This window comes from Oryzias melastigma, linkage group LG16 (genome assembly GCF_002922805.2).
Source record: "Oryzias melastigma strain HK-1 linkage group LG16, ASM292280v2, whole genome shotgun sequence".
Lineage (NCBI taxonomy): Eukaryota > Metazoa > Chordata > Actinopteri > Beloniformes > Adrianichthyidae > Oryzias > Oryzias melastigma.
The window spans coordinates 161,457-183,597 of record NC_050527.1 but is presented as its reverse complement, the minus strand read 5'-3'; the positions used below and the strand labels follow the sequence as shown (position 1 = coordinate 183,597).

Sequence of the window (22,141 nt, the reverse complement as noted above, 5' to 3'; positions counted from 1 at the left end):
CTCGTCTTTTTTTGTCCAAAGAAGTGCTTTGCTTTAAAATCCTCTCCTTTCTTTCCAGCTCTGCTCTTTTTTTACTTCTTCTTTTTACACAAAGATACTGCCTGTCCTAAATATCACGCATTCCACCGCAGTTCAGTCTGCTAAGAACTTTTTCTGACAAAAGCATTTGCCAAATGTTTTAGAGTCGCTCCTGGTATCTCCACATTTGTGTACGAGGCTCCTTTGATGGAGCCTTTCTTTCTCCATCAAAGGCGTTCTGTCATTGTGCTGCTGGAAGGCCTGAACAGCAGAAAAGTTTCTCTCTTGACAACAGTTGAGGAGGAATTGTTCAAACTCTGATACTAAAAAGACGTCTATTCACATTTTGAACATTTGACTTAAAGACGCACTCCAATGAAAATTAGGAGGGTGGTGGATTTTTTTTTGGAGGACATACATTATTTTAAGTAAATTAATCTGCATATTTAATTTCAGGGTATTTCTTTATTTAAATCATTATGAATCAGGAGCAGACAAAAAATACAGTTTCAAAAGAGCTTATTTGTGATGTAGAAAATACCCTGGGTGAGGCACAAGCACTCCCCTTGCTCCGCTCTGAAGTGGGGAGGGAAAGGGGGTGGGGTTGCTCTTTGCCAACGGTCCCGCCCACAATACCAAAGCAAATTTTAATACTGCCGCGGTGCTGAAACTATGTCCTAGAAAACGGCATAATTAAAAGACCACTGGGAACACTTTAAAATGGCTCAAAAGACGATCGAAGTCGGTCTTCAAACAAGAGTTCTGGATTATAAGATCCTCATTGTGATTATATTTGTACCCAGTGGTGATTAAAGTAAAAACCTGCATGTTGTAGGTCAATGATTATGGATTAAAACGTATGGTTTTTCTGCTCACTGCAATGACGGGAAAAAGGGCTTAACTTTTTTTGTTCGTTGTTGTGGTTCAAAAATAATAAAAACAATGTTTTTTCTTGCATCGTATTAATTTATACTTTATATTAGGTGAACTTTTTTCATTTTTAAAAACAGTGCTGGTGCTATAAAATAATATCCAACAATATTACATATTATGCATTCATAAAGTCATAAGAGAGAATATCAAAGGCACTGACCATGCTGTCACTGCCCTTATGTCAACATCACACAAACCCAGTCAATTGCTTTTTATGCCCAGCAGTGAAGTCGCTGGGTTCATGAACTCACAGGGGTTGTTTTGCCCAATTTCTTTTTTTACTAGCAATTCGAATAATTGCAAAATCAGGATAGAAACACAAACAAACCAGGACATAAAGTCAAACCAATTAAACTGATCTGCCTGTCCAGAGTTCAGACCTTCTTGCTTCTGGTCTGTGTGGACTTAAAGAGCAAAGGTATATGCTTTATTTTTGTGTGGAAGCCTGAACCTCTGGCATGCGGCCACAAGAAAGACATGAACCAAATCCGTTCCTGTTTTGAAGCGAAACATTTCCCTCACAGTCGTGACAATAAGACTCTGAATCATAATTTTTTCATTTAGTTGGAGAAGGTTACGGAGTGTTCAGTCCCTTAGCAACAAGATACGTTTTCACACTTTTGTAGGACTGAGTTAGAAATGTTCATTAATTTAAATAGAAACAATTTCAACTTTAAATATGCAATATTCATTAACTGACTTTCTTTTATTTCAATTAGTTGTTTTTTGGGGGGAATCTAACAGCTATTCTGAGAAGTTTCAATGTAAGAATTTATTTTCTATCAAGGACAGTTTCCTTTATATATTTTGATTCAATAGATATGTTGAATCAGGTTTTTGTTACCAAAAATAATTTCATAAATGACATTTTTTTAAAAGTCATTTCAGCATTTTGGCAGTCAAACTGAGCCACAGACTTTCTTGTCCTATAATTCAAACCTGGAGTTCTTTATTTGGTGTCTACGTATATTTTCAAAGCTAAAAAAATGACACCAGTAAACAGAAGTCACTGCTAATGATTGCCCATTGACGACACCTGGCTCTAACATGGCATCGTCTTTGTAGCGAAAAAATGGCGACTGAATTTACTTAAACTGGAAAAGCCTGTAGGTCTGTACCGAATCCCCTTAATTTGGTCTAGATCGACTTCTGAACCTTGCATTTGTTCTGTTTTCAGACTGCATTCTACTAGAGATTTAAAGCCTGTAAACAAAACCATGTGACTAAATAACTCTTCACTCATTGGCTCGGAATTATGTGAGCGGGCAAAGTAATGACAGAAGGAATAATGGAAGCCTTATGCTTTGTGATCCTTGTTGGGATACTTCACTTATTTTAAACTTTATATTTTGCTGACCAATTTTGTCTGTATCAACATCAGGTACAATACTTTTTACTGCTTTTTACTTAGTACGACAGAGGCATGCTGGAAGATGGTTACTCAGGATGGCTAAGAAGGTACGCTGATATGTCTGAGACAGTGTGAGATACAATGTGTATCACGTCAAAACTTGTTTTAGCGAGCCTGCAATCATCCGACTAAATTTGATTAAGTTGCTATGTCTTATCATTGTTGGTCCGTGACTCTGTTTACATCCAGTAAAGCTCAGCTACGGTGGCCGTTTTGGTTCAAATGTTCCGCTCCGAGTTTGGAGCCTATTCAGACTGAGGAAACAGAGAGGAACCAGACATCAATTCAATTGGAAACAAACCAAGAAAGACTACCTCAAAAAATAGGTCTGAAAGCTTTTCCTTATACTGGACAAGGGTGCTATTAAGTCTTTTCAGACAGAAAATTTGTTCAAGATTCTTGGGGTAAACAAACTTTAAGCGAATACACCTTTAATTTTGTTAGTTCCAGATGTAAGTTACACACTCCAATTCTCATACACAGTCAATGAAGTTAACCAATATAACTCAGATTTGAAGGAAGTGGTGGTACTTTTACTCCATCAAAATGGCAAATGCTTTTTTACCTTTTGTTACATTACAAAAAGATAAGTAGAGGGCAACACTTTGTTAAGAAGAAGACATGTTCCCATCTGTGAAAATCTAACAGGAAAGATCATTAAATCCTACATTAATATACTGAGACGGTGTTTGTGTGAGTAGGTGGCTGATAGAGTATGAAGGAAGGCATTTCACAGAGGACAATTCCTCTGGAGTCACAACAGGTGTGTGTATGTGTGTGTGTGTGAATTGCTGAGGGGAATTATGAGCTGGGCACTAAAGGGAGGCGGAGAGCTGGAGTGCTTATGAAGGGTCCCCTCTGCCCCACCTGTAGCCTGTCAGCTGTTGTAAGCCTGTTAAACGTCAGCTGTTTCTGAGGAGAAGTGTGTGTCCGTGTGTTAGTCAAAGTCAGGGGGGAGGAGAGCCGGCTCCGTGTGGCCCCAACTGCCCCATTGCACATCAAATGCCTTGTCGCCTTTGGGGATTTATGTGTGCACAACACGCCGCTTTATGTCAGCACCACGATGGCCCGCTCTTACTTCGCCTATGTGTTGCCTACATCCAAATCTTTGTCCTAATAAGCTGCACTCCTATCGATAAGTAAACCTGATGTAAACAAATCTGTCATTTTGTTACATTTCCTGTCTCTTTAGCATATTTTATGTTGAAAATATTTACTCTCAGGGTGTATAAATCTTAAAATTACTTCCAAATTGCTCTTTTCACATTTGACAGAAAGTAATCAACCCATCTGGCTCTCGGCGAACAAGGAGTGGCATTTAAGCGATGCCTAAATGCCTCTTTTCAAACTTATTTATATAATAATCAGCTAAAACTTGCAGCTACAGAGACAGATTTTTGTCTCTCTCACAAATCATTTGATTACTTTCTTTTGCAAAGGCTAAGTAAACTCCTAGCTTTAACTTATCTCCTTTTATAATTTTGGTTCTAAAACGTCCCATAAAGTGGTTAACTTTAGTAAATGCTTGTTTGAAAAGTATTTCTGAAGGGTTTTGAAGCTAAACTTAAAGCAAAATTGGTGAGAATTGATAAAAATTAAAGTCTAAAATTGAATGGGGGAGTATCTGAATCTCTAAAGCAAACCCAAATAGTGAAAAATTAGTTTTAAATCTTTCACTTTAACACTTTAAAAAAGCAAGTTTTGGTTTTCATCTGTGACTAAACTGTCTCATTTAAATAAACATCTGTGTATGCTTAACCTCCTAACCAACATGGGCAACCATGGGTATTACGATCAACAGTTTTGAGCTTTGGAAAACAGTAATATCTCCTTTAATTGTTAAAGATAATGACTGTTTCATACTTTCCTATTCAAAGCCCCTCACTCCAGACACCTCCCTGATTTTGACATTGATGAGCATCTGATTACAGACGTCTGCTCTTATTTTTCTGGGCGTAAGCTAAATGTCTGCCATCTCTTAAACAGGCGTGGGAGTCACAGGTGTTGAGTGATTTATGGCTTTAATTTACTTGATAGATTAAAATATAATGTGGAAACAAGCACGGAGCATTAATTAGGAGAGCGTGGCTAGCTGTTATTTTATTTTAACTCACTTGGCCCCGAGAGAGCAAGCTTTTACCACAAAAGTAACACCTTTAAAAAGCTGTACTGTACACAGGAAACCGCTCCTTTATTATTTTACTCCTCAGAGATTGCCTTTGCTTATGAAGGCAGCGCTGCGTTATTGATCTAACCATCATCAGACTCTAATTATCAAGTACTGGAATGGGAATTTGATGAAGAGGAGGATGCTGAAGGGACATTGATGTTCTGAGAAGCAGGAGACCTCATAGAGTTCTTTGGGGGCAAAGGGTGAAGCAGTTGATTGAGGCAGACAGTTGAAGGGAACAGGTTTATTCTTCTGTTGAGGCTTGTCTTGCTGCTTACGACCTTTAGCCTTCAGCTGTGACAGCTTTAAGGGCTTGGAGGCACAAAATTTTGACAGACATGGAGGCTAAGGACTTATAAAAGAGACTAATACAGCACTGGTCACTTTTTAAATACAGTTTTCTAAGGTTGCAATTTAGGGGTGGGAATCGCTGAGTACCTCATGATACAATGGAATACGCGATACATGGCACACAATATCGATGATATCACGATACCGCGATAATTGGTCAAAATCATAACTCTCATTATATAGAAAAACACAAATGTTTTAGGAAAATATATCTCTTATCTTTGAGCTTGAACACGGTTAAAATGAACAATTCGTGTCTTATTTTGTGCACACTTTTGTGCAACATTGCTGATATTAGTAATACTATGTCTTTGACAAACATTGACGCCAAGCCAAGACAGCCAGTCTTGAAACGTGCACCTCCTATCTACCTCCAAAGAAACGTCTCACCAAAGGAGGATGAGTATAACATTTTACAGTCTCTTCATACAAAAATAAAACATTAATACTTGGTGAGAACCCATTGTTAATCAATTGCAGGAGTAAATGTTGTGATATATCGCAATATCGATATTTTGACACAACCCTAGTTACAATATATTAATCTGTGTGTTTGATTATGATTAAATGTTTTTTTTGTGGTCGAAATGGCTTTCAAATCAGCTCTTGTATTGACTTTTCCAATTATCCATATCCATCATTTTATGGAAACTTGAATATAGAGCGATTTATTCATTGATTATGCAAGCGCTGAAGGCTTTATTTGAGGAAGTTTAGTAATGGATCATCATAGTAGAAGAAAAAACAATTATTTTCCTACTTCTTTGTTAGGACATTTGATGTTTTCCTCTGTCAATGTGACGGTAAACTAATTTCAGGTTTGTCATAGGAGAAAAAGTTGGACAATAGATTGTGAAATTTAGCAACCCTTGTAAGTCAGTTATTTTATTTTATATTTAACTGAGAAAAATGTTTGATTTTTAGTCCTTTGAAGACTTAGAATCTGAAAAAAGAGACACATTTGTCATCAGCCAACTCTTAAAAACAAACTGGATTCACAGACAAAAGCTCCTTTTTGCCCACATTTGCGTGTTAAGGAGGTGAACCTCTGTGGAGACAGAGCGAGGCTCATAAAAAACACATACAGCCTTGTCTCTCACTCACTCACTCCCTCCACATGCTTGTTCTTTGAGCCACATTGACCTTAGGAGAAAATCAATCTCAATTCACTCAATACTATGGGATCTTCATGGAAGTTTGTTAAGTAAGCGATTTAAAATCGTGTTGCCAATAACAGCATTTGACCCTCATGACCGTCAGGCATTAGATTCTCCGTTGTTAAATGAAACTTCACAAATTTAATGGAATCTTTCAGATAAATGGGGCATTTCTGACCCACTTTATAATTTCTAGACCACATGGGAAGACCTTTGTTCATCATAATGGAATTCTTTAGTATGTTGACATAAATGGAAATCAGTGGGCGATAATTGAATGGTAAATTGGTTAAATTCACTAAAGGCTCTTTTGGGAGGAATTCACCGGATTTCCAAGATGAAGTGCTGATAATTTCATGATAGATACTTTGGGGTAATGCCGCTTATCTCTATTCTGCCTTTGGATTGTTTATCTGTTTAACTTTCTTGCACAAAAGAAGAATTTTCAACATCATGGGGAAAGTGGAACTCGTCAAATAATGTGGGTCACTTACACAAGAAATACAGAACTCTATTGCTCTACCAATAAAAAAGGCTTTGTCATTTTTTTTAAATTTACCTCATCCTCGAGAGGGAGGCAGATTTGCATAATCAGGGTATTCACTGTCAAACCCTTGAAAGCATATCATGTTTATTCACTAACCTATTAGTCATTTGGTACAAAGACAAAGTACTAAATAAGCTTATCTTCAACTAAAGGCTTTGAGTTTTTCTTTAACATTTTATATCCCTCAGGTAAAATGTCTTTCACAGGAGAAAATACACAAAAACATATTTTCTTTTGCTCTTTCCACAACCATTCCAAAGGTTTTTTCAGCTACATGGATGGATGTTTATCTCTGCAAGAGCTGTGGCTTATTGCTTTTGTGTTTCCTTTCAACATAAATACACTTGCCTGTCGGCAAAGGAGCTGCTTCCTTTCAGTTTTGTTAAAAAAGAAAGAATAGATATCCTTTTTCTCTGCGTTTGTGCCTCCCCTGCCTCTTCTCACTGCCGGATCCCCACCGCATGGAGCTTGCACCACACAGTCTTGGCCAGCATTGAGTTTGTCAGGAAGACCGGAGGTAGCCTTGTAGATCCCCATTTTAGGCTCCAGGCCAAGGTTGTGTGTTTAACATGGTGGGCCCCAGGCAGTCGTGCACGTGAACGACAAATGTGGATGCCAAAGAGGGGGGAGAAAAACCTGAAGGCTAGCAGATGGTGAAGGTAGTTTGAGGACTTGTTTTGAGGCTTATTTTGTCCTGCGCGGAGTAAAATTAGAACTTTTTCCAAACTCTTCATTGATGGAGTTTGTGCCCCATACAGATCAGGATAACTTGCCTCCTTTCTTTTCTGTTGATTTGATTTTTCCATCTGGCCTTTGGAATTTTTGCTTGTTGTTTAACCCGTTCGGCCATGGGTACATGCATGCCTGCACCCGAACATTCATGTGCCGAGCTGTGTGGAAACTCAGTGACACAACTGTTTAGCAGACTCCTGGCCTCCCATTTCCCACACCCTCCAGGCCTCCTCGGAGATTTCAAGGTCGGGAAAGGGCTCCGGCAGAGATTCATTTCTTGGGAAGCAGCATCGCCGTCGCAAACAGTCACACAGAACAAATCTCTCCTTTTACAGTCCGTTCCGCAGTTATCCAACGGTGTCCTGCCAGGAGGACTTTTTTTTTTAATATCCACAGTTTTGGACATTTAATCAAAACAGAAGTGTCAGCAGCAGGACTTCATTGGAGCTGACAGGGTGGCGGCACTATTGTTGAAGTTTGACAGCAGTGGAGTCACTGTAAAACCGAACATCAAAAATTCCGGCATTGTGGCACGAGACGTTACCGGTGTGTTGAACCCTGCAACAGCTGAGCATGCAAATGTGTGTTGTGAAACTTGTGTATGTGTGTGTGTAAAGATTTAAGGGGTAGTTTGTTGGAAGAGGGGGGTGTTAAGCTTCCAGTGGAACAAAAAGTATGCTGGCAGCTGCCATCCTGTTGGCAGCAGCTCATGATCCAAATGGAAGATGTACACTCACACATGTGCACAGGGGACAGATTGGTGTGCACCAAAGATCTGACAGACAGCAAGGCAGCAAGTGACTCCCTCATCCCTCTTGCACTCATGCCTATGGACTCCGTTAAACTTCCAGTTTGAGTTCAATCAACTCTTAAAAAATCTGAAGAATCATTTCAAGGAGTTACATAACTCCAAAATGTAAGAACTTAAAATATTTTAGTAAGAACTCAGAACTGTGGGAACTTTATTAAACAAACAATTTAGAGACGAAATCATAAAATAACTTAAGTGAATATTTGTGGCTTTTAGGATTGCATGGCTTGAAGTAAATGGTCTGAAAAGTCTTTAAAGAAGCGGTCAGTAGGCTTCTATTTGCCAATGTGGACACTGATGAATTGGTGGCAGTTGCTGAAGGCATATTAGGGCAAAGGGTGACCTAGGAGGGGCTTACGGGTGAGGAGGGAGAAGATTAATACACTATGTGACTGTTGAGGGGGGGGGTTGTGACAAGAAGCAGCAACAGCAGAGAGAGGGGGGCTTCAGGGTGGCGTGGGGTGTCCGGTGAGAGGGGTAATTTGGGGCGTCCAGAGTGAGGCGTTCCAGCAGCAGTTGTCACCTCAGCAGTCGATGGCAGAGTGGCACATGTGCTGCTCAGAGTTAGACGTGCTGTCTCCTCAGGACTGTATCCATCTGTGACCGTTGAGACTGGAATACTGTTTATGGTTTTTCTTCTTTATTGCGCCCTTCAAACTTTAACGGTAAGACGGTTTGTGGGTCATGTGTTTGCGGGGGAACTTACACAAACTCTGAGATATAAAGCCATGAAAGTGTAGAAAGTGAAATTGTTGGTAGTATTTATGTTTATACTCTGTTTAAACACTTCAACTTTTTGTTTAATGTTGGCGAAATATTGAGAAGACAGTTTTGGAAGCGTTGAAAGTTTTTCACTTTCTAATCAGTCCAGGAAGACGTCAGTGGGGCTCCACTGCTGGCGCCTCTAAGGACTTTACGAGGTAGATAGCGAGAAGTGTGAGGTGACTTTCAGTGTGGCCTGTTGTACATCGTCAGCCGCCATGCTGACACCTTTCCCTGCTTCAAATCCACCGAGAGACGATCAAAAGTGAAGGAGAGCAGTTGTGCTGATTTATGGTGAATAGCTTATGTTGTTGTTCAGCTCCTAACATCCCACCTGTTCCTTTTCTTTCTTCATGGCCATTACTGTGTTGAGCAAGAGTTGGGGCGCTTATGTTTTCAACGCTTGTTAAAACCATTTTGTCGTTTTAGAGTTTACAGTTCAACTCGTGTTTCTATTTCAGATTTTAGGGTCACTGAAGTCAGGATTTTATTTTTTTGGAATTGCTTACCTATTGAAACTTTTGGCTCTTGTTAGGATTGTGTAAAGTTTTCTAGCTTTCTTTGTACTCCTGAATTTATAAATCAAGCTGTTTGGTTTCCTGTTGATGTTTTTAAAGCAGCGTGAAACAGACTGGACAGATTTTGAGTCTCCTAGCAGCTGCTCAACACTTGTTTTGAAGGTTATCTTGACAACAAAGGCACTGCGGTTGAGTCTTTTTTTTGTGCCTCTCTGAGCTGGGAGATTTTGAACTTCATGGAATTTAGATCCATAAATGAGTCAGAAATATAAATCAATAGATTCAGTTTGTCTTAAAAAAATATTTTCTTCCGGGGTATGTTTATATTTTGAAGGGTTTTGGTTGTTCACATATTTATCTTTCTCTGTTGTATTATTATTATTGAGTGCCCTTTGCATACTCTGCCCACATTTTATTGTTGTAGCTCACAAATTTCAGGTATTATTGCAGCCAAAACAAGCACATTCCTCCTCCCACTCACCTGCATTCATAAAAATAAGCCTGATGGCTTTGGAGATAAAGGATCATGTTTTTGTGTCAATCGGTCATCCTGATCTTGCTTGTCTGGCTTGTGTAAGATCCATCCTTTTGCAAGAACACGTTTAGCCGGTGATGACAAGCTTTTGTACGGGTGTTCTCACCCTTTTTTTGATGTGTCACATTGACGTAATCATTTTTTTTTTGCCTTTAGGACATTTTCATACGTCACCAAGCTTTTGTTGTTGTGCCGCAGCAAGTTTGACATCATGAGAAAAACTGTTTGGAATTCTGTAAATTGTTACTAATGCAAAGCTATTTTGAGTAATGATATGGATGGAAAAAAGTTGTTTGTGATCCCACCTGTAAGCCAAATGGCAACTGTTTAGCTTGTCAACTTCTGTATGTGGAAATGTTTTCTACAAGAGACATTTTTCTTGCAGCGTTTGCAGCTACAGATAAAATGGTCAACAGAAAAGATCTGGTTACTTGTGTTTGTGAATTCTGAAGAAATTCTTGAAACTAGAACTCAATGTTTTATGGTAGCTTCAGCTTGTGTAGGGATTCTTTGCATCTTTCTGGGATGGGTGTGCCTTTTAGCATGTTGTTCACCTTTGGCTGTGTTGTAACCTGACTGGTCAAACCGCATATTCCATGCTGGTGAAGCAGCGACAAGTCTGAGTCAGCTAGCGTACCAAAAGTAATCCTTGGCTGCCAAAGTGACACACAATTTCTAAGCCTCTGGACAAAAGACACACTTGTGTCTGTGTGTACTTGCATGCACAAGTGGATTATGAGTATTTGCAAGGTACTTTTTATTGTATTCATGCCAAAGGCAATGAATGCAAACAGTAGATCAGTGACAGTTAGGGCACCCTGTGTTAAATGCGTAGGTGTGTGTTTTTTTCTTTTGTGAGTGTGTGCAGTTGTTTTTACATACGTGCTGTGTGTGTTTGCTGGCTTAGTAGTATTGATAGCGGCCTGGCAGCGCAGGCGTGATTCATGAGCCAAGAGGCACAGATCTCGTTACTACCCCTCCTGTCGCATCTCATCCCTTCCCCCACACCACCACCTCTGAAGTGCTGCCCTTGCAGTGCATCAACCCCCCCTCTCTCTCCCCCACCTCTCCAAAGTCTCACCCATGATTGGTTAGAAGGAGAAGAGCGAAGAGGGAGATCGTATTCCACTGCCAGAGTTGGCAACCTGGACGTACGGGCACGATCATGAGCCAGGCCTCAGATGTGAGGCCAGCAGCACCCCTTCCTCCTCCACCGTTTGTCAGAATGCCCTGCATTTGCTCCACCTGCTGAAGCTCCGACCACCGAGTCGGCCGCAGCGTTTTGTTGATATTGCAAAGATGCCTGCTTGGTGACCTGAGGCATGAGTGTGGTGGTAGCTGTGTCCAATGGTTGCTCGGGAACATGAGGCAACAGGCTGTAAATATCACACAGCTGGTGCTGGCAGAACAGCCTCAAGGTTGGGCCGCAGAGCTACCCTCGTCAGGGCAGATGAGGGATTTTCAGTGACCCAAATACACACCCATCTCCCCCCGAATCCGTCAGCCTGGACTGTGGGACAGTGGGTCTTTCTGGGTCAGATCGAAGACTTTATTCCTTCCCGGTTTTGTGAAATTTTTTCATGACATTTTGTCTAAAGTTTGCTTTGATCACTTCAGAATATCAGAGGTCTTTTTCGATTATTTGAGGTCATTTTTCCCAGCTTGCTTTGCTGCAAGATTCATGTCTGGATTGGGACAGAGATAGGGGACTTGAACCGCTTGAGTCACACTTAATGCTACGGTCACAAGTACAACTGTCACCATGCGATGGGAAGGCATCGGCAGAATCTTCAATATTTCAAATCATTGCTGTGGTCATGAAAGTAGATCGCGGCAGGTGGCACTAGATATGGATGGCTGCCGTCTGGAGACATTTAGTCATCGTTCAGTCAGAGCTGCTGCCGGACGGTCATTCCAGCTGCCATTGGCATGTGGCCACGCAGCTGTCACTCGAATTCGTAATGGCGCCATCCCCACCTGTTACTGGACTGCCACTGTGCAACCTTGAAATGTGCCCAGGTGACCAATGTCAACTTTTAGAGAAAAATTGTCCAGCCACCCTAAAATGTTACCTTTTTAAAAAAAAAAAAAAACTGCACAACCACCACGTGGTGTGTAAAAATGCCACTGCCACCTTCCGATTACAAATGCTGCTCTGCGTCCACCTTCCGAATTTGCTGAAAACTTGAATTTGGGTCGCCCTGCGGTGGAATTTTGTTGTATGTAATCATAGTCTTAGTCTCATGAAACCTTGAGATTCAACCGTTGAATGTACCGCTGCATGAGAAAAGGTCTAAGTAACCCCTCCTCCCTTGTGTATCAAAAAGGAAGTACCTGCTTGCTCCAAAAAGCCAAAAGCCATAGACTTCTATTGAGAAATTAACAGCTATCACTTTGCCATTACAGTCGTCAGAATAGCCATTCTTGCTCAACTACCTGTGTTTAACATGTTCTTACTAAAGCTATTTTAATTGTTTTGGTGTATTGCAAGTTAATTAAGTTGTAAACTGACCAATCAAATGGTTCAATGAAAAGATGTAGTCTCACTTCAAATGTTCAAAACATTTGATTGACAGATTTTGTGCTGTCCATACGTCTGGACTTCCAACAAGCTCACTCCTGGTGGTCAGAGTAGTTGCCATAGAAATGTTGACTCAACTCGGACCAATAACTTTTTACTAACGTCATCTGGCTTCAACATGGCGCCATTGTACTGAACAAAAATGGTGATTGAATTGACTTAATTTAAATCATAGCCACTTTCTATGGATGACGTCACACTCACTCGGTCTAATTCTCATATACCGTCAATGGAACCTTAAGAACTTGAAGTTTGAGGTTTGGGACTTGTGAACAATGTTCCATTGTTTGTTCTTATTTTTTAGCTCCAGGACATTGCTATCAGATCTAAAAATAAACCTCCCTTTCTAATGCTTTTGCTTTGGGAATGCAGAAGCACCAACTGCCTGTTGTGTCCTCACAAGTTGTTTGAAAAGTGATTAAAAACTTGAGACTAGACTTGAGCTTGCAAAACAAGACTCGTGAGCATCTCTGGCATGTTGATTATTTCATATCTACATTAAACCTAACTCTTAACATACCTCTTATTGAAAGTCTTATTTACGGATGGTGGATGGGTAAGGCTGTTTTCGCACTTGGTGTTTTTATTAAAAACATTTTTCTGATTTTTTTACACCATTTCTTTGTTTCTCCATAAAGCAGACACCCAAATACCTGTGGATTTGATCTCACGTGACGCCCAATTGTGCAGAGAATCTGATGGGATCATTTGTCATCCTTTGTTTGTTCCATCATGTCAGACCTTTTTGATTGAGCACGTGGGGAACAAATATTGGTTAAATATTGATCATTCCTACCTCAAACTGAGGCACAGATCCGTCATTTTCACGGGCAGCTGCGGAGAGCATCGTTCCTGCTGCTGCCAGCACGACTCCCTTTGAAACTCAAACCCCTAAATCTTCTCTGCAAATTGTTCTCTAACCTTTGTGTTAATTCTGCGGCAGAGGTGCTAAGTTATCTAAACATTTTTCACAAATTTCAAAGATCAAGTCACACAATTGGAGGCATTATTCTCAGCTTGCTTCGGTGTGAGATTCAAGTCTGTCAGCATATTTAGACGCAGTGGCGTCACTGTCAGTGGTAAACGATTCCTTTTGGGATTTTCCAAACTTTCTATCCTTAACTCATAACTATCTTCTGGAATGAGAAAAGTATAAAAGCAAGAAAAAAAAGAAAAGTATTTCAGGCATAAATTAGATCATCACCTCCTTTCAAGCCTTCGCTCTTCTTTGTGAAATTAAGTCAAACTGTGAGATCATAATTAAGTTATTTTCTGTGTTATGATGGATGCAGTGGGCTGTTGAAGAGCAGATTGAATGTCATTGTCATGGGAAAAATTGTTTTTGAGTGATGATGCATTTTTTATGATGCTTTGCCATTTTCTTACGGTTCCTCTCAGCTTACACAGCCTTGTCTTTTTTTGTTTCTTTTGATAACTTCTAATCATGTTTTCTTCATATTAAAGTTCAGTCTCACCATGAGGAGCCACAAAGACATTTTAGGAGGATCTCAATTATTATGAAGCATAACTTTTAGGAGATTAGACATGCAAACTAGGATAATAATTAATGGCTTGACTTGCACCAATTTCACACAAACTTATACTGTTATTGTAAATTAAATTGACTAAATGTAACATTAGACATAAATATAAGATTCAGGCATTCATGCACTATATATGACTTTACTTTAGGGTGAATGCTATAATGGCATTGTTCCTTAAATAGCAAAAAAAAAAAAAAAGCAGACACAGAGATAAACTGACTTTCTAATGACTGAGCTTCTTAATTAAGGGTGCTATTGTGTGTTTAAGTTAAGTATCAGTGTCAAACGTTGAAGACTTAAATTGGTGCATATCTTTTAATACCAAGTGCTTCGGTAATTTTCTTTAATGTGAGGTTTCCTGTCTTCTTGTGGTTGCTGCTAGCTGTCTGGTTATCCTTTACCTCCACATGAATTCAAGAGTAATTCTACGGGAATGGCACACTTTCCTAATTTGCATTTCATTCAAAAATATGTTATTTAATGTCAAGTTTCTGTTTGCAATGATTCAATTTAAACAGAAGACAAATATTTAATTTTTTTCATAAACACATTTTTATAACATTTAGAGCTCCAAAGCTGGGTAGCTCAGTTGGTTAAGTGCAAGTCTTTGGAAATCAAGGTTCGATTCTTAGGTTGTACAATGAGCTTAACTCATTTTGGACCCTTGAGTAAGACCCAAATGCAACCTAACTACTTAGCTACAAGGGGGCCAAGTCAATGTCTCCCTGTGCTGGTCCCCAGCCCGGATAAAGACAACGTTGTGTCAGGAAGGGCATCCGGCGTAAACATCTCTGCCAAACCACCCGTGCAAATCAGTGATGCCAAAAGGTGACCAACAACATTCAGAGAGATACTATTACCACATGTAGAAATACTAATAGGTAATAAAATAAAACTAATGCCTGAGATGGGAAAATGTATTTTCTGATAGTTAAATATAATGACTTGGAATATATGTAAAAATTAAATATGTTGGTAAAAAATGACAACATTTTTGTCGAATTGGAATCATTCCTGATTATCAAACTTTTTATAATCCCTTTTTTTATTACTGTTTACACTTTGAGGAAATATTTTAATTTAAACCAGCTCCTTAACCACAAATAACTCAAATAAACTCATGCAAATTTGACATGATGTCTTTTTTTTTTTTTTCTTTTTTTTACTAAACTTCCATGACTGACCATGTCTTCATTCCAGCTGTGAAGAGGCAGGTTTGTCTGGGTTTGAGTAATCACAGTTTAGGCACCATGCAGTTGGTGTCAGCAGTAGATCTGGCTGTGGTTAGATTTGACAGATGTTGGTGCTCGATGCTGACTCGGGAAAAGTGACGGATTTCTTTGTCAGCTGTCTTCTGGCGTGGCTCCACCGGCCCGAACCCATCTTCTCTGCTGCACTCCCCCTCCACTGTTTCCACCTCCTGCTGTGCTAACTGTCATTCACAAGCAAGCTTCCAGACACGTAAAGAGTATACCCATTTATTGATGTATTTGTTATTTAAGCTCCCACATTTTGGCTTTCTTTAATTGCCCCTCATTACGGCCTCAGTCAGTGCCCTGTTAGCCGTGCGTCAGTGCTCACACAGGGTTCATCATCTGTTCATTAGATCCCGTCCCCCCCAATAAAAGCCAACTGCCCTATGACGCAGAGCGCGTCTAGGCCAAACACCCTGTTCCCCTGCTGGATTTTGTGGCGTGGAAGTGTTTAGTTTTTCTTTTTTTTGTGTGTGTCATGACTCAGTCACAGCGCTGTGCCCCTTCCCTGCGGGCGGTGATACATTCAGCCTGCAGCAGAAACATTGGTGGCAACTTCTCAGTAATATTAAGGGCAGCTTCAGCCCGGAGGACGGCAAGGCAGGTTGTCAGAGGGAAGGTAACTAGTTCACAAACTACAACTGGCAGGGAAAATCTGCCTGACATGCCCTTTAGCGAGTCACGTTTACCCCGTTCACCCTCGTAACAAATTTCTTACAAAACAAAGCTTTTTTTATAATTTCTATTTATGTATACAATGTATTTTTCTAACGAGAATCCAGGTTTTATTTAGTATAACTATGGAGATAATTGTCTAGTGAAGAAAAAAAGTGTTTTTTAGGGTACAGGGAGTCTTACTAATAAAGCAATTATTCTAGTCTTCTAAAGCACGCTGCATGAAGAAGCTGCACAGTTCCCATCATTCTCTCAAAAGTTGTGCTTCCTTGCACTCCAGGAACGTTTCCTTGGTGGAATAAAATGTGTAGGTGTTCCCCAGCTTCCTAATTTAGTTTGGCTGTGGATTTCTAATCATCGGTGTATATCCTTTCATTGTCCAGAGCCTCTGTATCGCTCCCTCCTGTTCATCAAGGCAGCAGACACACTCCAGGCCCTTTGCTTCTCATGTGAGAGCAGAGATTCTGCCTGACATCAGACATGGGAAGCAAGCCGCAGCAGCATGAAGGGTAAAAGGTCGAGACTTGACCACCCCGGGCAGATAAAGCAGCCTTTTCATGTGTGATCGGCTCACAGCCGAAAGACAAATCCCTCCGTTCGCTGCCTTTGAACTTCACCGCAACTGGAGCGAATCTCTCACAAACTATGTGGCTAACAAGGTCTGTGAAAATGTAGGGAGACACACACCTTGTTATTATTTTTTTTTTGTTAAACTATGTTGCCTCTTTATTCTCTGTCATTTGAAGCTAAAGCAAAGCGGTGAATGCGCAGCGTGGTAGAAATGTCTGTTTGCTCTGGAGGGACACTAATGAGGGCATCCAGACAGAATTCACTCTCATCCTTTGTTGAAAAGTTCCCGGTAAATCTGTGCGAGTCAATGGCAGTTAGATCAACAGAAGCAGAGGAGTTAAAGACGGCTTTTTTGGACAATTGTTTTGCTGAAGGGGTTGGAAAGCTTATTTGTGACAAATGCGGCACATTCGGCTCCTCCAGCTCACGCTAGATGCTCCCCGCAAGAACCAGGCTCAGGCAGCCTCCGGTTCTCCATCAAGTCTTTTTACCGAGCAATTATGACTCTCATAACACCCCTTTTCCTTCACCCCCCCGCCTCCATTCTTCTCCCTCGGTGCATAATTCATAAGCAACTTAACTCCAAAGGAAAACCAATTGCATTCTCTCTAAATGAGCATTCGCTGCATCGCTTGCAGCAGCACAAAAGGAATGTCAGTCTCATGACAGACAGATTCCAGCTCTTTGTTTCGTAAGAATGGATGCAAATGAAAGGCCTTCTTCTGCCGCTGCTCCCCCAGGTAGAAGGAATGCAAACAACCCTCAGAAGCCGGTGTTGTGTCTGTACTCAAGGCTTTCCAGATGCTTCTGCTCTGTTGTGCCGCCACTTGGCCGCGGCTGTTTGTGTGTGTGTGTGTGTGGTGTGTAAGCACTGTCTGGATGTATATATAGAGTACTATTTTTAAAGCAAAACCACAAATAGTAGTAACAAGGCCTAAATCAGTCCCTGCTTCTATTGCCAGCCCCATGTTTGCTCATTCATATCTTTTTGTGAGTTTGCAGAAGATCTCAAGCTCGTTTGATTTATTTGTTCTTGGAAGATTTAGATCCTTCCTGTGTTTTGATCAGGTGTCGGAGCATTTTATGACACTTTTGTTTCAAGTTTTTCTCGTATTAACTTCATTGGGGTCTGTAGACATATTATTGGTCAGCTTGTACTTGATTAGTCAGAGCCGCCTGGGAAAATTTTTCCGCTCGTGCTGCTTTGCAGAAATGTTAGGTTTCTGTCCTGAGAGTTTGGAAAATCAAGTCAACACGGTTAAAAACAGGGTAATTTTCACCCGAGCAGCACTGACTGTCAAGTTGATGCAAATTAGGTTAAACACAGACCCAGTTTCCTGTAGAGAAATGCTCATAAGACGAGACAGTGTTTTGAACAGGAAGAATCCACAAACTAAGCGGCTCATTTCTGTTGTGCCTCTGATTGGGGATCACATTCGGCATGCCAGGCGGCCCAGCCTGGGCAGCCGGTTGCCGTAGGCGACCTGCAGATCAGTGATGTGGCGGTGATGCCTCTAATGAAGCTGACACAGCACAGCCTCCCTCCTCACAAGACCCCTAAGGGCCTCTGGCTTTGCATGGAGCGACACAAACACCCCTCCACCCCAATCTCCACCAAGTTTAAGCCAAATGTGCTTCTGATTTAAACGTGCCTCAAATGTTTTGCTGTGTCATTTATTGTCTTAGTGTTGGGTGAAGGCAAAGACAGTGTTTGTAGTGGCTGAACTGGGTCACAGTATGCAAACAAAGCCTCTCTCTCTGTGCCCTTTTCAGTCTGATGAATGCCTCTGTTTCTTTCCAGGAGCTGCCCAGCAGAGGTGAAGGGGAGGGCAGAAGATCCCAGCGGAGTCTGAGCGTGGATGACCTGCCCTCAGCAACAGGATCATGATCTGAAGAGGGTGCTGCACATCCCATTCTTCTATTTGTCCTTCTCCCTCTTTTTTATTATTGACCCCTTTTTTTCTAAACATTGTGTTACAAACCGCTCAGGTGCTTCTGGCGGAGCAACACAGAGAGAACTAAACGCCCTACAGAGGAAGAGACCCCAAAACAGCCATCCTTGAGCTCCGGTATAACCTCCGTTTCCCGGCTCCTCCCACTGCAACGCCAAAACCATGGGGAGGAAAAAGATACAGATTCAAAGGATCACCGATGAACGCAACAGACAGGTTAGCCTGAGTGAAGAGAGCTAAAGCTTACTCACTTTGTAACAACTTCTAATTCTTCAATTCCTGCGACAGCTGAATCATCATTTCACTACCAATATGTGGCCGTTAAGGTCCCACGGTGAAGGGGGTCAACTCAAAGTAGAGGATCCAGATCACCTTTGTGCTCCTCTTTTCTCTGCCCAGGAGAGAATTAAACACAGGCTGCCTCTGCGCTGATTATGAACGAGAAAAATCTATTCTGCTTTAAAGAACAGCATCATTCCCATTCATCAACTCTACTCAATGAACACTACACAGATAGGAAAAACGATCTTCAGTGTTGTTGTGGTTAGATTTAATCTGCTGGTATTGTTGCCAAATCACTGATTTGATTCGATTTCAGTTTACAAATCCTTTAAATGATCCATTTAGGTATTTGTCAAATATCAATTTTTAAACACTTTAACAGTTGAAATTGAAAGACTGTTTTCACAACACCCTGAATAGAATAAAAGTGCAACTTTAACGAATAAAAACCACAAAGTCCTTCAAAAAAATAAGCAGAAAGGCGGTTTTATTTGAAATAAATGCAACATTTTCCACCTTTTGGTCAGGCTGTCTCACTAAATGAGTATTGGTTTTCTGTTTACTTATCTGGTTAGATAAAACAACAGAAAAATCAATTCATGGATTTGATAAATCTATACTGTTTCACACCAATTTTTCGGTAAAGATCAATTTAATTTGAATAACTTTTTTAAGCCAAGCTCATTTGTATCTACAGAAGAGCTGTTTTTCTGCTGTATATCAATGAAAAGTCAGATTTCAAATTTTACAAACTAAAAGACTGGTCATATATTCCAAAATACCACTCTGCTGCGACCTAAATGCAAGTTTTTCAGCAAATTTGGCAGGTGGTAATTTGTACTCGGGAGGCGGCTGTCACATTTTTACACACCCTATGGTGAAGGTCTTAAGAACAAGTCAAAATTTTATGATAACCGGACAATTTTCTTCTAAAAGTTGACACTGGCAAGTGGCTGCCCGGAATCTTTTCAAGGTGGCACGATGGCAGTCCAGTGACAGGCAGAGATGACGCCATTACAAAATCAGGTGGCACAGGGCGGTGGCAGCTGGGCCACCGGCCAGCAGCAGCTCTGACTGGATGATGAGTGAAGGCCTCCGGACGGAAGTTGTGCTGCTCTTATTCTGAAATTTCCATCGGGCTAAATGGCTAAGCAAACGTTACTGTAGCTATACTAACTCTCCACCTTGTTAGCAACATGGAAATTAACTACAGTCTGAACCTGCTGTACGTTAGCTGCTTTAGCACATTCACAATAACACCCAAACAGACCGAAATTTTGACAGTGCGCTCCATACCTTTCAAAATTGCTTCAACATCATTAAACACAACCAGAATCAATCAATACATAAAGTGCTCTTGCTTATAAGACACGCTGTCGTTTCTTTTTTTATATGTATTTAAGTATGCCTTATAGTGTATGAGTATGGTTTATCGATTGAAGTGAACAAATAAAACTTTTTCTGCATTTTGTTTACCAGTCAAAAACTTTATCCAATCAATAACTGATATTCAAACAGTGACAAGTTTACAAGTAGAGGTAAATACTAGCAGTTGAGCTCCTAACCTTTGCTTAGGAAAGAGGAGAAAAGTGTTGACATTGGTGTGAAAAAGAAAAACATCCTGACCCACATACCACCTGGCAGATGTAAAGACCAAGATGGTGTTTTAATTTATAGTCTAATTGCCTTATTCAATCATATTGATAATACAATATTTATGTGAATTGTTGTTTCTTTACAAGCTACAGATAAAACAAGATTTTTTTCATAATTTCATGAATTTACTTCTGTTCAAGCCTTAAGGTTTTAGTCTTAAACACTCCAGGTTGGGAAAAAAACAAAAAAACCTGATGAAGTTGTGAATTTTTTTTGTTTTTTAAAAATTAAAAAATAAATCCTGCTGATTGCATCAGAGCTATTGTCAGAGGATGAAAGGATAAATGATCCATCTAAAATGAGTCAACTGGTAAATGGGCTTCGCTCCATTGAGCAGATTGAGTAATGGATTTGACGTGCCCACATTCAAAAGCAGAGAGGGATCGAGATGAGTATGGAAAAAAAAGACAAAGAGACAGAAGGAGAGAGCCAAAGTGCTTCGCTAAATAAGACCTAAAGAGCGAGGTGGCTGTAGGGTTTGAAATTATCCTTCGTTTTCTCCTCGTCAATCTTTGCAGGTTTCATTACTATATTGGAGATTAAATGGATTCTGCAGGGGGTCAGCAAAGTGTGATGGCTTATTATTTGTCAGCGCACAATTATACAAAAAGCAGGGGTGGGGGGGTAGTCCGGACCGGCTTCAGTTATTGGTGTGTGCATTTGTATTGAACAAGTGTTGAGCCGTTTGTCAATAAGGTGATGCCCTCTTTGGTAAAACATGGTCGTTATGTCAAAATCAAACAACACGAATGGATCCCAATCAAAGATTTAATTAGCAGAAATGTTTTTTTAATCAGTTTGGCAATCTGGCTGACTGATAGTTTGATGCCTCTTCTCAGGGAAAAGTACAGATACTGTTTTTCATGCGTTTCCAACTACCTACACAGTAAAATGGAATGAAAAAAAACTGAAATATTTTTAGTTTGAAGTGGAACGGAGTGTAACGCTGCTGAAGAAATGTGTGTGTTTTTTTTGCAGACTGTCTCTGTGTTGGATCAGCTAATGAACAGTGCAGCCTCTAAAAGGAAATCAAATGAATTTTGGAGTACATGCACCCTCTGTCAACCTCCTACATGTTGATTCAGAGATGCTGCCATAAGCTTCGCAAAATAAACAGTGTTCAGAGTGTGGGCCCCAGCTGGAAACATGACAGCATCTCAATTACCACATTTCTTATTGAAACAAAGACTCACAAGGAAGAACACAGAGAAAAAGGACTGGAAACGTTGGAATGCACTTCATTTTTTTTTTATTTTTTATTTATGAGCAGCATTTGTCACATCAAAGATAAAACGGAAAGAGTTGACTTTTTATTATTACTGTGACCTATTTTAGCAGAAGATGTGAGGAGAGGAGGCAAGATTTCCTCCCAGAAATGAAAGAATCTTGAATCACTAATCATATTTATGCCAAGAAACAGCTGTAGACCATCTCAAACATGCCAAGATGGATGCTAAGTATCTTTTTTCTTTGGAAAAGAACTTTAAAGGCATAGGCCTGTGGATATATTGAACCAGATTACTGAATTGGAAACAGAATTTGGTTGTAATTCAGCAAAAAAAAAATGGTAGATAATTCGTGTCGTGGTCTGGTGTCATTTAGCTTGTTTTTGGCCTCAGACCCTTTCAGATCTACCCACCAAGAGCAGTTTAAATTAGCGTGAGGGTATTAAAGCAGGCAGAA

The 22,141-nt window shown here is 40.4% G+C and overlaps 1 protein-coding gene across 10 annotated transcripts in view; it reads left to right on the top strand.

Moving 5' to 3' along the window:
- mef2d (myocyte enhancer factor 2d) overlaps positions 1–22,141 on the top strand; it is a 121,920-nt gene that overhangs the window by 24,197 nt on the left and 75,582 nt on the right. For 9 of the 10 annotated variants that reach the window (XM_024267230.2, XM_024267232.2, XM_024267227.2 and 6 more), the window contains exons 2-3: positions 18,370–18,466; positions 18,558–18,736. In XM_024267230.2, coding sequence (XP_024122998.1) covers positions 18,683–18,736 — 54 coding nt within the window. In that variant the 5' untranslated portion in view covers positions 18,370–18,466; positions 18,558–18,682. Of the gene's footprint in view, positions 1–8,479; positions 8,796–18,369; positions 18,467–18,557; positions 18,737–22,141 lie in introns of those variants that run through there. The other variant, XM_024267229.2, reaches the window with a different exon arrangement.